Source organism: Trachemys scripta, chromosome 2, assembly GCF_013100865.1.
Source record: "Trachemys scripta elegans isolate TJP31775 chromosome 2, CAS_Tse_1.0, whole genome shotgun sequence".
In the NCBI taxonomy this organism is placed as follows: Eukaryota; Metazoa; Chordata; order Testudines; family Emydidae; genus Trachemys; species Trachemys scripta.
Genome location: NC_048299.1, coordinates 247,530,551 through 247,546,883, shown reverse-complemented (window position 1 = coordinate 247,546,883; position 16,333 = coordinate 247,530,551). Strand labels below are relative to the sequence as shown.

The window sequence follows — 16,333 nt, the reverse complement described above, 5'->3', positions numbered from 1 at the left end:
TTTAAACCAGTTAAAGAAATACTAGGGATTCACTATTCCTTCTGTTTTATCCAAGGGTTAAAACAATAATATTAATGCAACTTTGGGGATGATTGTTTTTCTTCTTTCTGGTTATGAAAGTACTAGAATATAACACTAATTTTCATTTGTTATTTTGCTGAAATCCTTTTAGCTGTAACACTTCAATCAACAACTCTTACCAAGGATTTCCTATTGTGCACCTTGGAAATAATCCATAGGCAAACAAAACAGGGTCCATTTTCATTATTCAGCCACTGGAAAATGTTTTTACATTATCAGAGATATCAGATCTCCACTTGCTACCACAGCAAAGTTTTCCAACAGTAACGTACATATAATCCTGGGTTAAGGTTGCATTTATGTTCTGCACATCCATATGTCAAATCAATTATTTTACTCTGATAAAGAACAGCAAATAGGCAATTAATTCCTCTTTAGAGAGGGAGGTAAACAATTATTTTCAGTTCTAATGTCTTAAATTACAAAACAATGAGATTTTTTTTTATCTGAGAGGTTATACAAGACCTACTCTGACCTGTAAGAGTCACCATAGCATCCCCTCACAACATTTCCCCTTTCTGACTCTCCTCCTCACCTTCAACCATGTGTTGGACTCTTTTCTGACTGACGAGGATTGGATCTCACTTCTTCTGGAGCCCATAAACACGATTTATGAATGTGCTGGAGTTGCTAGAAATCTCTGCAGGGTGTTTGTAGCCTTTTATTTTATTTAAAGTGAATTTAGTAATGTGGTATTATGCCACTGTAGGTTTGGCTCTGGTGGCTAGTTTCAAGCTCAACAGAATGAAAGTCACTTCTGCTACTTGCTTCAGATTTAGAGTCTCTAGGAACACATAGTGACCATGCATACATTCACAAGTACAAGGTCTAGTATGTTTTACAAGTTTTATTAAAGTTGCAATTAAGGTCATGATTACCCATGCATATGGAAATTATATAAAGACCTATGGACAAGTTACAAATATAGTCTTATTCGCATCCTTAACAATATTCTTAGGGTCTGATGGATGCCTTGCCAATTGATCATCAGTAGAAGGATAGTTCCTGTTGGAGTTTTCCTTTAGGGAACTCATTTTACCCAGTCTGGGAGCCCTCTTTTATCTTGTGATTCTGATTCCCCCCCCCCCCCCCGGAGCACTGCTTTACCGCGTTATATCCGAATTCGTGTTATATCAGGTCGTGTTATATCGCGGTAGCCGTGTAGTTCCTTTTATTCTCTTTAGCATTTATGTATAACATATATCCTGTGGCTAGGGCCCGTGTTAGAATAATGTGACTACCAGGTATCTTGTAGTCAAAATTACTCTTACGGTTAATTTTTAAGCCATTGGCAGATCTTTTCCTGTAATCTTGTAGCATAGGGTCATTCTTTGGTCACTTATTTATGTCAAGCATTTCTTAGGCCTAAGGCCTAGTATGGCCAAGCTGACATTTTACATGCCTCGGCCTGTAGGCCTTGCGTTTCAGCCCTACTTACTTAGATACCTAATGCATTCTTATCCCTTCTGACTACTGATCAATTTTATACTTCTATAATCCTACAATTTAAATCTATTTCGCATACAATTATTATATATTACATGATATGTTAGTTAATCATAACATCACACAATAAATGAATGATAAAATGAAGTAATTGGCTATAATAGTCCATCTTCCCAGCAGCTGAATGTGTTGTTCAGGTACCAGAGAACTTGTTTGAATCCTGATTCATTGCACAGTAGTACACTATGCTACCCCTGTACCATTAGGCTAGTCCCAACCACCTTATTGTACTGGAAGTTTGCAAGATATAGAGTGCTTTAATTTTTCTTTGATGCTGAGAGTCAGATCTTCCTGATCTGAAGTCCACTGGTGCAATAGAGGCAGTGTGAAAGAACTGGTAAAAGGAAGGCAACTGATGTGGGTTAAGGTTTGTGGGAATTTCAGAAGTGAGCCTTTAGGAAGGATATGAATGAGAAGAGATTGTAGGCTTTGGGGTGCTGAGTGTGAGAAGTCCATTCCGTAGGATCAGCAGGGTGGGAGGCACAAAGCTGGGAATGGGAGGACATGAATGGGGTGTGAAGGTTGGTAGCTGCAGGAACTGAAACACAACAAAATGTATTGCTGGAAAAAATGGAGGGTCAAAAATCAAAACTAGAGGGATGGGGAAATTATTTTGCTCTTCTGCCGATGGCCAGCCTTTCCCCTGGATGGGTTGCCCTGCAACACAGTCCGAATCCGTGATCTTCCAGGAAGACAGAAAGGCTCAAGATAACTTTTGCTTGATGAGGTACATAAGACTTTAAGACTCAACCAGCAGAGGGCAAAGCAGAAAACTTGACTCTTCAATCAACTGACTAGAGGGATTTAAAAATAAATTCAACAACTTAAAAAACAAAAACAAAAAAACCAACTTTACCTCCTGCAGCGAAGCTCACAGTTACAAACTCCCTCAGTACAAAACTGCACCTTCATTTACCCATTTCCTTTTTTAAAAGCATACACTGTTACTGATCATAATAGAAAAAAGGCAAAATAGGTTTTAGATGCTAAAGAAATAATTATAAGTACTTAGGCCAACAGCCAAGAAAATTGTTGGAGAAGAGCAAATTACTGATTACTGTACAAAAAAGGGACAAACTATCATTTCCATGCAAGTCCATTGGTGGGAAATGTACATACTCACACAGCATGTAGCATCACTGGCATAATCGCTGAGAATACTGTGTTTAGCTGTCTACAATCCCTCAATGTTGAGCTGTAGTATTCTCCGGGCTAGTTCAAAGGCTTAAACGTTGGTGGGTGGGCAGAATTACATCAGGACTGTTGGCTGGCAAGTGACCAAGATTCAGTCCTAGAAAGGACTTCAAATGCTGTCTGCTGGTTGGATCATCAGTTTCCCTGGTATGAACCGGGTACTCATGGGTTGCATGAAAAAATACTGAACATCTTTCTCGTCACTTGAAATATGAATCCCACCCAAACTACCTCAGCATAATCCTTGATAGGTTTCTTACATATCTTAACCATCTGAGGAAAACTGCACCTAACGTGAGGACTCAGAACATATCTTCTAAGCAAATTGACCAGGACTTCAAGAGGAGCAAACACTCAAATTCTCTGATCATCTGAGTTAGCTCTCTGTTACTCTGCAGCTGTACTCTGGTCTGGCTCCATTCGTCTCACAAGAAGTTGGTTGACACACAAATACAGTCAACCGTGCACATCATAACTGGAAGGATTCCATCCACACCAGCACTGTGGCTCCCTGAGCTAGCCACTCATCCACACATCCACTGTGAGGATGCTACAGCCTCAATGGTTGAGAAGATCAGGGCAAATCCAAACCTACCACCATACAGTCCTCTTTGACTACCCAAAAGCACACCTGTCTTCAAAGCACCCATTGTGGGCCCACTTGCCATGCCCAGATTTCTCTGTAACATTGATGTGGCATGAAGAATAGTCTGCAGCTGATGTCAGAAACCAGTCTCCTATAACTGACCTGACTGAGCATGTACCCAGCTTTGATTTGCCATGCTGCTCATGGGTCCTTCTGAACAGATATCGAATGGACCAGGGTCAATGTGCAGCCAGTCTTCACACCTGAGCACAGGTGCTAGAACTAGGGGTGCTTGGGGTGTTGCTGCACCCTCTTGCTTGAAGTGGTTTCCATCATATACAGGTTTACAGTTTGGTTCAATGGCCCTCAGCATCCCCACTATACAAATTGTTCCAGCACCCCGCACCTGAGGCCAATGAGAGGATCCCACATACGGCTGTGGCCAAAGACAGACAACATCACACAGCACTAAAAACTGCCCTCTGACCAGATTTGAGGGTGGTCTGAGGGCTCTGCACTTTGCTGATGAGGGTGCTGCAAAGTGGCTTGGCAAGCTCTGCATCTGATAAGAAGAATTGGCATAATCCAACAAAATAGCACTGTTCCATCTTCGCCCAACAGGAGGCCTGATGTAAAAGAAAAATTAGCAGCATTGCCGCACAGCTTTTCAGTCCTGACATTAACTGAATCAGCTTAAAATAAAAAACAACTTTGAACCTCAGAATTTCTTACACTTCAGTTGAGTTCCTTTGCCTTTAAGGAGTGCACTACACTGAAAGTGGGACTGGAATGGTTATTATGACTTTGTAATTATTTGTGTCTATAATGCTGTTCTTGTTACAGGTATCCAAACCTCTGTCACCTTGAGACTGGATTACAATTATGTGCTCAACATGAGGCTATCCCTAAACACCATTAGGAAGTTTCAATAATGCAGAATGCAGCAGCCTGCGTTCTTAGCAGTGTTTACATACAAAACACATTACACCTGTACTCTGATTGGGACTAACTTCCATTACATTTCCAAGTTCAATTTTAGGTGTATGGTTTTTTTGTTTTGTTTTTTTTAATCTCTATATCCCAAGTGGCTCAGGACCCACTAGCCTCTCTCTTGGAGATACCAAGATAGCTAGGGAGGCCCTCTACTGAGGGCCTAAGCACAAGGCACATTCGGTGAATTTGTTTTACCCATGTGCAAATGACTGCACAAGGTGGAAGGCCATGTGGAATCAGTTCCATTCCATCTACTTTGAAATGCAGGGGGAATTTAGGGAGACAGATTGTAATTATACAAATTGGAATTCATCTGGGATTTTGTGCAAAATGTTATGGTCTGTTGATAAACCACAAATTATGAGGATCCTGATTATACAACCCATTTTAAAGTCCCCACCTCTATCAGCACAGTAGCTCAATACAAGACCACTGATTTAGGGAAGAGTACCACCCACTGAGCTGTAAACCTCACGTAGTGCGGCACATGGGGTTTCCTTGAGAATCTCCCATCTGAGTCTGAAAAGATCCAGCCTTGCTCAGTGCAAGACCTGATAAGATTACAACTCGAGGTTGCATAGCTGCAAAAACAATTTCCCTTCCATCAATTGTGTCAAATATTAAAATTAAAATTTATTCATTCAGGGTTTCTGGTACTTATTTACCAAAAATAAATAAATAAAAATATTTTGGAGAAGATAGAGGAATATTATTTATTTAGAGGAGCCCATCAGAATACACTAGGAGTTTCTGACAAATATATATTTAAATGAACCAATATGTCAAAAGAAACAACCCCATAACATGTAAAAATACTAAATGGCCATCCAGCACAACCTTCCCCTATGCTACCCCAAAAAATTATCCACTTTCCCTATTCATCACCCTTAGCCACATTTGTTTCTGTAGCATCCTTTCCAATATAGGCCACAGACTAGCAAAGCACTTAAACATGTGCTTAATTTTAAGCATGTGTGTAGTCTCATTGACTTCAATGGATGACCTGGGTAATTATAGTCTGGTAGACTGACATCCATCACAAGCAAGTTAATGGAGAGGTTGATATAGGACTTGACTGATAAAGAATTAAAGAAGTATAATATAATTAATGAAAACCAACACAGGTTTATGGAAAATGCATCCTGTCAAACTAACTTGATTTTTTTTATGAGATTACAATTTTGGTTGATAAAGATAATAGTGCTAATGTAATAGACTTCTGTAAAGCATTTGACTTTATCACATGACATTTTAATTAAAAAATTAGAATGATATAAAATTCACATAATACACATTAAATGGATTAGAAACTGGCTAGAGACTGATAGGTCTCAGTGTAACTGTAAATGGGGAATCATCATTGAGTGGGTGTGTTAACATTTTTATCAATGACCTACAAGAAAACAAAATCATCACTGAAAGTTTGCAGATGACACAAATTGGAGAAGTGATAAATAATGAAGAGAACAGGTCACTAATAAAGAGTCATCTGGATGGCTTGGTAAACTGGGAGCAAGGAAACAATATGTATTTTAATACAGCTAAATGTAACATATACATCTAGGAATAAAAAATGTAGGCCATACTTACAGGGTAGAGGACTCTATCCTGGGAAGCAGTGACTCTGAAAAAGACTTGGTGGTCTTGATGAATAATCAGCTGAACATGAGCTTCCAATGTGATGTTCTGAACAAAAGAGCTAATGCAATCCTGGGATGCATAAACAGTGGAATCTTGAGTAGGATTAGAGAAGTTATTTTACCTCTAAACTTGGCACTGGTGCAACCAGATCTGGAATACTGCATACTGGTAAATTAGAGAGGGTTCAGAGAAGAGCCACAAGAATGATTAATGGATTAGAAACATGCCTTACAATGGTAGACTCAAGGAGCTCAATCTATTTAACAAAGAGAAGGTTAAAGGCTGGAAGTTGAAGCTAGACAAATTCAAACAGGAAACAAGGTATAACTTTTTAACAGTAAGGGTAATTAACCATTGGAACAATTTACAAGGGTTGTGGTGGATTCTCTATCACTGTCCACTCTTAAATCAAGATTGGATGTTTTTCTGAAAGATCTGTTCTAGGAATTATTTTGGGGAAGCTCTGTGGCCTGTGTTAGACCGGAGGTCAGATTAGATGATCAAAGTGGTCGCTTCTAGCCTTGGAATCTATGAAGCGATGAATAAATCAAACCAATAGAAAAGCTTTTCAGAAAAATCGGATTTACCAAGTAAATATTGCTTAAATACTGTCCTACTCCTCAACCCAGACATTACTGTTACTTCTCCTGATCTACAAATTTCCAGCTTCTAATATAGGTCATTAACATAATGCCATCTTAATTTCACAGAAGTTCTGGTGTCAGTCTGATCACTGGAGGGATACAACTGAGAGTGGCATGAAAAATTGCTATACAATATCTGGAGAATGGGATGGATGTTTTCCATTTATGGCCCTGATCCAGCAAAATGCTGAATCTATGAACTAGCCACATGCTTAATATATTGTAAGACCAGAAGAAACCATTGTGATTATCTAGTCTGACCTCTTGTACAGCACAGACCATAGAACTTCTCCAAAATAATTCCTGGAACATATCTCTTTGGATATTTTTCTATCTTGATTGAAAAATTGTCAGTGATCGAGAATCTACCATGACCCTTGTAAGTTGTTCCAAAGGTTAATTACCCTCACTGTTAAAAAGGCATGCTTATTTCCAGCCATTGGATTGTGTTATACCTTTCTATGCTAGACTGAAGAGCCCATTATTAAATATTGGTTTCCCATGTAGATAGTTTTAGTCTGGAATCAAGTCACCCCTTAACTGTCTTTTTGTTAAGTTAAATAGACTGAGCTCTTTGAGTCCTTAACCTCCAACTTCCAAAAGCTGGGACTGGACGACAGACTATGGATCACTCAAAATTGCCCTGTTCTGTTCATTGCCTCTGAAGCATCTGGCACTGGCAACTGTCAGAAGACAGGATACTCTGCTAGATGGAGAATTAGTCTAACCCCATATGGCCATTCTTATTTTCTTAATCTATCTTTTAATCATTCTCATGGCTATTCAATGAACCGTCTCCAATTTATCAACATTATTCTTGAATTGCAGGCACCAGAACTGGATACAGTATTCAAGCTCTGGTTGCACCAGTGCCAAATATAGAGATAAAATAACTTCTTTAATCCTACTCAATATTCCCCTGATTATGTGTTCCAGGATTGCATTCGTTCTTTTGGTCAGAGCATCACAGTGGGAGCTCATGTTCAGATGATTATCCATCACGGCCCCCAAATCTTCTTCAGTCACTGCTTCCCGGGATAGAGTCCCCCATCCTATAAGTATGGCCTACAATATTGTGCCTAGATGTATACATTTTCATTTAGTTGTACTAAAATACATATTGTTTGCTTGTGCTCAGTTTCCAAGTGATCCTGATTATTCTGAATAAGTGACCTTTTCCTCCCAAATTTTTGTGTCATCTGCAAACTTTGTCAGTGATCATTTTATGTTTTCCTGTAGGTCATTGATAAAAAAGTTACATAGCATAGGGCCAAAAACTGATCCCTGCAGAACCCCAATGGAAACACACCTTCTCAATGACTATTCCCCATTCACAGTTACATTTTGAGATCTATCAGTTAGCCAGTTTTTAATCCATTTAATGTGTGCTATGTTACTTTTATATCATTCTAATTTTTTAATCAGAATGTCATGCGGAACCAAGTCAAACACGTTACAGAAGTCTAAGTACATTACAGCAACACTATTATCATTATCAACCAATCTTGTAGTCTCATCAAAAAAAGATATCATGTTAGTTTGATAGGATTGATTACCATAAACCCATGTTGATTTGTTTTAATTACATTAATCCCCTTTAATTCTTTATTAATCTATTCCCATATCAGCCACTCTATTATCATGCCCAGGATTGATATCAGAATGACAGGCCTATAACTACCTGGGTTATCCCATTTACTTCCCCAGTGCTCCATGACTTATTGAAAATTAACCTTATCAATCAAGTGAGCTCCTCAGCCAGCTCTTTTAGAACTCTTGGGATGCAAGTTATCTAGACCTGCATATTTTAAAATATCTAACTTTAGTAGCTTCTGTTTAACATTCTCTAGAGATACTGGTGGAATGGTAAGAGTGTTATCATCATATGATCAGACTACATCATCTGTTTTTTCCCCAAATAAAGAATATAAATATTTATTGACTATTTCTGCCTTTTCTGCATTATTATTGATAATTCTACCATTTCCATCTGTTAATGGACCAATACCATTGTCAGAATTCTGTTTGTTCCTAATATATTTTAAAAACTTTTAAAAATTGTCCTTACCTCTGCTGGCCATACATTTCTCCTTTTGTCCCATTGTTTCCCTTATCATTTTCTACAATGCCTAACTTCTGATTTATATTCCTTACTATCAACTTTCCCTGTCTTCCATTTGTTATATAGCTACCTTCATTTCCCTCTAAACTAGGTCGTTGTTTTTTTTTCTAACTAGCATGGCCTTCTTCCTCAATTGTGGCTCTTTGGGCATCTAGTAAGGTGTTTTTAAGTGATTCCCAAATTATCTTTCATATTTTTTCTACTTAAATTCTTCCAATATTATGATTTGGCTCATAATTGTTTTCAGCTTTGTGAAATTGGCCCTATTAAAGCACTCTGTGTGTATGTGTGTGTTTGTGGAGTGGGGGGGGGTTACATTACATTATTGGTCTGAACTTTATTCTGTTTGCACATTATAAATGTAATCAAGTCATGATCATTTGTATCTAAGCTACTATTAATTTTTACTTCTGTGATCAGTTCCTCTTCATCTACCAGGACAACGTCTAATTTAAAACTGATGTGTTGTAAATATAAGTTTAGGCTACAAAGTGCAAACCTTAACTGGATTCCAAGTTGAATGCGCTCTCTCTCTCTATATATATATATATTTGAATGAAGAATGCAAATATTCAATGCAGTGTCAATTCCAGTAGGTTTGCGCCCATCGTTTATTACACACTATATCCAGTTACCTATTCTTTTCATCTACTGCCATTTAAGGTTACTTATTATTCCCTGATTCATGGGCTGAATTAAAGATGTGGTTTGTTTTTGGCAGGAAAACTGAGGGAGAAAGGTGGTTATGCTGTGCATCAGTGTTATTTCTTTTTGGTCCCTGCAGTACTTCCCATCAATCTTTGGTGGACAGTCTGTGAAAAATTGAATTTGCTGTCACTGAACTAAGAGGTATATATGTGAATGACATGTTCGGATTAATTCCTCTGAAGCAGCAGGGTCTTACACTCTTTCAGATTGCTTTTGGCTTGCTTTTACATTTAATACTGTGTTTGTACTTACAGTACTGGCAGCACAGAGGTTTATTTATATGTTCTTCTTTGGGTGCTGAGTATTCTGTAAGCCCTGGTGCCATTCAAAGCCTATCTGGAGAACATCCCCATCAAATCATGATTTTAAGGAACTGATTTGCAAAGGGGCCTCAATCCATGCACTATCCCAACCCATCCTTTTATGCATCCACAAACATCTGTACTAACCCACTGTACAAATAAAATGTACGTAGGTTTTGCATCTCACCTGCATGCATAGATATTAATGCTTGAAAAGTGTGTCTGCTCAACTTTGCATACACATAAAGTGGCCACTTTCTGAAAACTAGACACTATTTTCCTGCCATTTCTTCTTCCTTTCTTCCTCCTCCCTTTTACTCGCTTCTTCATTGCTGAGAACTGGGCCTGTTCAATACAATATATTCCCAGCAGAAGTTATGGGTAATGGAAGTTGAAAGAGTGTGTAGAATAAAATCCACTGACAATAAAAAATAGGCCATATTATCTAGTAATTTAATAGAACAGTAATGTTTATACTAAAATTCTGGAACACATCTACACTCAGTAAGGATGTCCTAATTATCCACTGGTCACTACAACACTTGACTGTAATAAAGTCACCCCTTCTTATTAAGTGATTAAACATCAGAGTAATTATTATGACATATTCCTTATATATTCCAGAATTTAAATGAACATAAAGGCTGGGAGGAGGAAAAGACAGGTATAAGAACGTAGAGCCGGGTATTGATATGTCCTTATTATGCATTACCGAACCTGGACATTGCATTAATGGGCTCTCCAGCAGAAATTGTTTATTGTAAAGTATATTTAAAGATATAATGATTTAATAAAGCATCTTTCTTTTTCACAAGATGAGAATTTCATTTGCAACCTCATGCTTGTTTCCTCACTTACATTAAACTTTTAATTTCATGTTTACCTGGTGAACGGACCAGCAGATGATTGCAGCTGTGGTTATACCAATACTGCTCTGTTGTTATGGCAACTGGTGTTCAAATAGCCCTGGTTTTCTACAACTCCTTTCAGTTTCTCCTACTATAAAGCAACACACAAGGGAAGGGCAACTTTCAGAAACTTCCATAAAAAATTTGGCTAGTGCTTTGAACCCCTTTTTATTTCAAGTATGCTGATTCTTGAACAGGAATCCTCAGCCTAATTGCCAAGGTGATACCTATCAGCCTTTCCTGGCGCTGTGAGTGATCACACATTTGTAGAACAACTACATAATTCTCCAGTTAGTATTTTATTTAAGTAAATGCAACAGAACAAAAATATTTTTTTTCATAAACACTCAGAAATGCATCTAGAGACAATTATGCCAAATATCAGCCTGATATTGTTGGTTAGCTGATCTTAATTTATTAATTTTTTTGTGTCACTGTTGAGTTTTCCCTCCTATTATTCTGGTGGAATTTCCCTAACATGTTCATGAAGGGCCCCATCCTGATCCTGTTTAATTAATGGACATTTTGCCCATGATTTCAGAAGAAGGATTCGGCCCATGGTATGTACATTTTTCTGTTTTTTGTGACTGCCCACTGACAGTAGGCACCTTTGCTAATGTCATGAAAATGTTTTCCTCTACAGAAGAGGTTCTCAAACTGTGGTCCGTGGACCACCAGTGGTCCATGAGCTCCATTCAGGTGGTCCGTGGATAGTTCCTTCTAAGGTGCATGCCTGGGCAGCCGCACACAAGAGAATGAAGGGCCACCCACCTAATTAGTGGAGCTGCGCACGCATGGCTCCACTAATTAGGTGCCTGGACCCTAGAGAAGACGCACATGTAAGGTGAGGTGGTGGTCTTGGGGGGAATAAGAGGTAGGTGGGAGGGGGCAGTGGGGTGAGAAGAGGGGCTGGAGGGAATTTGGGATGTGCAGGGCTGCGGCGGCCAGAGAAAAAGGGGACTTTCCCCAGCTCCAGGACTGCGGCTGCCAGGGAAAGACGGCCCTCCTTCCCAGCCCTAGCTCTGTGGCTGCTGTGGTGGGGGAGAGACCCCCGCTCCTTCCCAGACCCAGCTTAGGAGCTGCTGCGGTGGAGGAGAGAGGGCACATCCATCGTATTAGAAAGGTAAGACTACTGATATTAATATGAGATGTGTGTTTTTATTTGTAGAACAAAAAAACGTTAATTAAGGTTTTTTTTATATAGCACTTTTATCCAAAGCGCTTCACAATAGTTAGCTAACAGTACAAACAACATTTGGAAAGATCATTATGTGGTCCACTGAGACCCTCAGCAATTTTCAAGTGGTCCATGGAAAAAAAAGTTTGAGAACCACTGCTCTACAGTATGTCAGGCTGATTTGCATAAAATATACTGTGGATAATGTTCTTTGATATGTTACAACTGTAAAGTATACAAAAACTAATACAGAAAGGTTTATTTGTTTTTTCAAGTCAAACAACAAAATTACTCAAGAAATTAAAAATAAGTCTTACTTGTATCAATGAACTAGTGTTTGATTGAGGTACAGAATAAGAGTTCTGAGTCAATCAATATGCAGCTTTTCAGCTCTGCTACAATAGATGTGCTCTTAACTTAGTTTCTTGATCATTTAAAGATGAATTATTATTTATAATGCAGCAGCACCCTCAGACAAGATTTGGGCCCCATGGTGCTAGATGCTGTAAAAACACATAGTAAGAGCCAGTATCTGCCCTGAGGAGCTGTCAATCAAAAGAGACAGATCATGACTATATGACCTTTTGCGCAAGAGGCAACATTTTGTTTTATTAGTCAAAGTCATTTTCTGGAATAAGCAAACACTGAGTTTAACATGGCTGCTGGTTTAGGAGAGAGTGGGAATAGAATGACTTAAAAGAAGCTACCTCTGAGCAATAATACTGAATTTGGTTTCAGCTGTAATTTAGTTAATGGACCTCTTAATGGTTTTTGATGGGGGTTTGTGCTTTGCATTTACACTAGATATTTATCACAGTTTTTGCAGCAAGTTATTCATAAATATGAACTGAGACATTACAGTTTTGGTGGTTATTTGAAAATTATTTATCCTGTGGTTTTCTTGTGGGGGATTAGCCTATTGGTGGCTGAGTCTGATCCTGTAAACCCTTACTCGTGCAGTTCCACTGAAGTCAATCAGGAAACTAAAGTGAGGAGAACCAAGTGTAAGAAGTTGCATGATGAAGCCCTATGTGCTTCTATGGAAAAATAGTACTATTATTATGACCAACTATAGCCCGAGCGGGGGCTTGGGAAACAAAGATTCTGTGACAAGTTCTTAGCTTACACAATGAAATTGAAATTCTTATCAGTGTTCTGCTAGAAAATCTCATTTCTCACTCCTGGAAACCACTCACCCTAAGTTTAGACAAATTTGTCCTTTAAAAGGTTTCTTTCAATTTCATCACCTGCAATGCTTCATAATGTTACCTGTATTTTTATCTCTCTCTCCCTCTTCAATATGCGAGGCTGTTTGGTGCTATCAAAGGCTCAGCTTTGGACTTTCATGAATTGCTACTGAGTATATTTTACTTCTGTTATGATCCTGGTCAGAGCACAAAGGATCTGTTCTTTTACAGTTTTCAATATTTCACTTATTGGTTTATAACAATTAATATTGTTCTGTATTTACTCTTGTGAAAAATACAGAGATGTTGAAATTTATTAGTTTATTTAAACATTCATGTTAAAAAGATTTAAAAAGACTGATAAATAATCTAAAGAAAATAAACTAAAACAGGAAGAAAGGAAAGGTGAAATATGGAGGGGGACAGAAGATTAAAAAAAAGACATACAGTAATGAATTGCGATTTTATTTAATAAAAAGTTATGCCAAAATGTTATGAAATATCATAGGTTTGGCTACACACACATTTATCTATAGTGCAAGTACATAAATAGAGCTAAATATACTGGCAGAGAGAAAGAAGGATGTACTAGCATTCTGAAAATATTTTTGGCAGATATTAATACCAAGGAAGGAGATAGATTATTTATTGTGGTACATGGGAGTATTACTAGGAATGACAGGGTAACCAAGAAAGGGAAAACCAAGGTTTGAATATTAGGACAAATTCCTGACAGTGAGATATAGCTAAGAAATAGTCTCCCAATAGAATTAAGTTAACTATTATTATTATTACTATTTATTGCAGCATTTGTACTGTGATAATACCTAAAATGTAGTAGGAGCAGCAACCAGCAACCCTGTCACATATTGGCACATCATCCCAAGAACTTACCATCTCGAAGGAGGTGGTGGTAGTTCCATCAGTTGGAGCATTTAAAACTTGAGTGGACAAAACACTAGAATATATATATTAGAGAGACAAGGTGGGTGAAGTTATAGCTGACCTGAAGAAGAGCTTCATGTAGCTCGAAAGCCTGTCTCTCCCACCAACAGAAGTTGGTCCAATAAGAGGTATTATCTCACCTATCTTGTCTCTTTAATATCCTGGGACCAACACAGCTCCAACAATATAGAAAAATGTATTGTAAGAACAATCCCAAACTGCCAGAAAAACAGAAGAATAACTTGAGTGTTTTCTCTCTCGTCTTTATGATTCCATAGGCAGATTGAAATGCCCTGAGAATCTAATTTATCTAAGACTTGCATATTGAATCTCACCTCCCCTTTCTCCCTCACCCTGTCTTTCCCCATTGCAAATTCTTAGATCCACTGCTGGTTAACAATGTGACAAATGTTAAAAATAAAAAGTCAAAATTGCAGGCCCATTGCTTTATTTCACACTGTTAGGTCAATTTCATTTTCTGCAATGTCATGGTCCATTGAGTTTTATTTTCAGAGGGGTTTTAAGGAAGGGAGGGTTGGCTGATTTGTGCCACTTTTAAAATATACTCCTCAGTTTCTTGTTTTGCATGGTCATTTATTCTGCACCAAGAGACCATATAGCCACATTCTCTTCCAGTGGGATTATCACAAAACTAATGCCATTTATATGTTCTCCCTCAAAAAATTAAGCATCATTATCAAAGTGTGGCAGGTAGAGAACAAGCTTTTTCTAATAAAAGCGCAGGAATGTGAAAGTTCCTCCTTTTCCATGTCCACTGGAAACTACAAGAAACTATATTGGTTATGAGACCAGTGAAGGGTTTTTTTGATACACGGTGCGGTGCTGCTGTACAAACCCGAAGTTTTTAAAGTGCAGACGTAGATACCTGCATTTCCTAATAGGCGTAAAAAAGCATCTTTTCCCAAGGGGAAAAAAGAGAAATAGACTATATATAATACCGCTTTGGTGCTAGTTGCAAACCCGTGTCCACGCATTTGATTAAACTCTTACCAGAACAATAAAGAGATTCAGACAGACCGTTTGTCCGTCCATCCTGGGGATGGTGGATTCAAATAACTGGTGTTTCACATACGTGAGGACATTTTCTATGTGCCAGATGTTAGGCTTCAGCGGGAATTTCCAATAACTGGGTCTGGGTTAACTGGGGGAATACCGTGCTATACTCATGAGAGACAGAAATGGCCCATACTTCACAGATCGCTAGGAGGAAGCCTTAACAAGAGATCTCCCCGACCCCTCGCATTTGTCTCATCGAGATGTACAGATGCTGTTTGCCGGCCAGATTCGCAGCAGACCAGCCGGGCCGCTGGTGCAAAGACGGTTGTCCTGCCGGCCCGGGGTCTGCGGCTCACTGACACGAAGCTCCCCCGGGGCAGATGCTACGGAGCTGTGCCCGCTCCTAGGCTCCGGGGGGAAGGAGGGACGATGGCTGGCCAGCCAACCCGCCCCAGCTCAGAGCCGGCGGGGGACCCCAGCTCGCCCCCGGGACGGAGCCGGAGGGAGGGGAGCGGGGCAGGAGATGAGGGGCTTTGGCTGCGGCCGCGGGGACCGCCCAGCCCAGCCCAGCACTCACCCGGGTGCGGCGCGCCCTGGTCCCGCAGTCCGGCCTCGGCGCGGGCGCTCTCGTGGCCGCAGGCCGGCGGCGGGGGCTCGGTGTCGGTGTTCGTTAGCCAGGTGGACTCGGTCTCGCGGGTCCAGCTCTCGTAGTAGCGCGGCTCGATGGCATCGGCTCGGCTCCCCCCGCAGCCCATCCTGCCGGCACCGGGACTGCCCGGCTGCAGCCCAGCGCCCGCCGCTCAGTGCCAGCGCCCCGGGCGCGGCCAGCACCGCATCCCGCCTCCGCCAGCCAGGGGGCCGAGACCCCGCGGGGCGCCGCTCCCGTCCTCCCCTCTGTGCCCTCTGCCAGGCAGCCACCACTCCCTCCTCCTGCCCTCTCCCTTCCTCTCCTCCCCCTCCTGCTGCTCGGCCTTACGGTCTCCCGCCTCCCCCTCCCTGCTTCCTCCGCCCGCCAGCCCCGCTGCTCCCTCCCCGCCGTCTGCGCCTCCTCTCTCCCCGGGATTTCCTGGCGGGAGACTGGCTCCGCGCAGCCCTGGCGCACGCGGCAGTGCCTGCGGGGACGCCTCTGGAAGAGGCTCCTCAGCGAGTTGTCTGATCTCCGCAACTCCTCAGCCTCCAGCCCATGACGAGGCGGGGATGGGAGAAAGCAGCAGCCCAAAGATGCTGGTTCCCTACATTAACGGGTGATGCAGTGTTAGTATTTGGGGTGGGCAAACCTGGCAGGCACTAGCCATAACAAACCTTGGGCGCCCCATTTCATA

At 40.5% G+C, this 16,333-nt stretch overlaps 1 protein-coding gene across 1 annotated transcript in view; it reads right to left on the bottom strand.

Annotated features, from left to right (window-relative positions):
* Positions 1-15,940, bottom strand: part of BAALC (BAALC binder of MAP3K1 and KLF4) — a 32,862-nt gene extending 16,922 nt beyond the window's left edge. The window contains exon 1 of the mRNA XM_034763425.1: positions 15,589-15,940. Coding sequence (XP_034619316.1) covers positions 15,589-15,766 — 178 coding nt within the window. The 5' untranslated portion in view covers positions 15,767-15,940. The remainder of the gene's footprint in view (positions 1-15,588) is intronic.
* Positions 15,941-16,333: the final 393 nt, after the last annotated feature.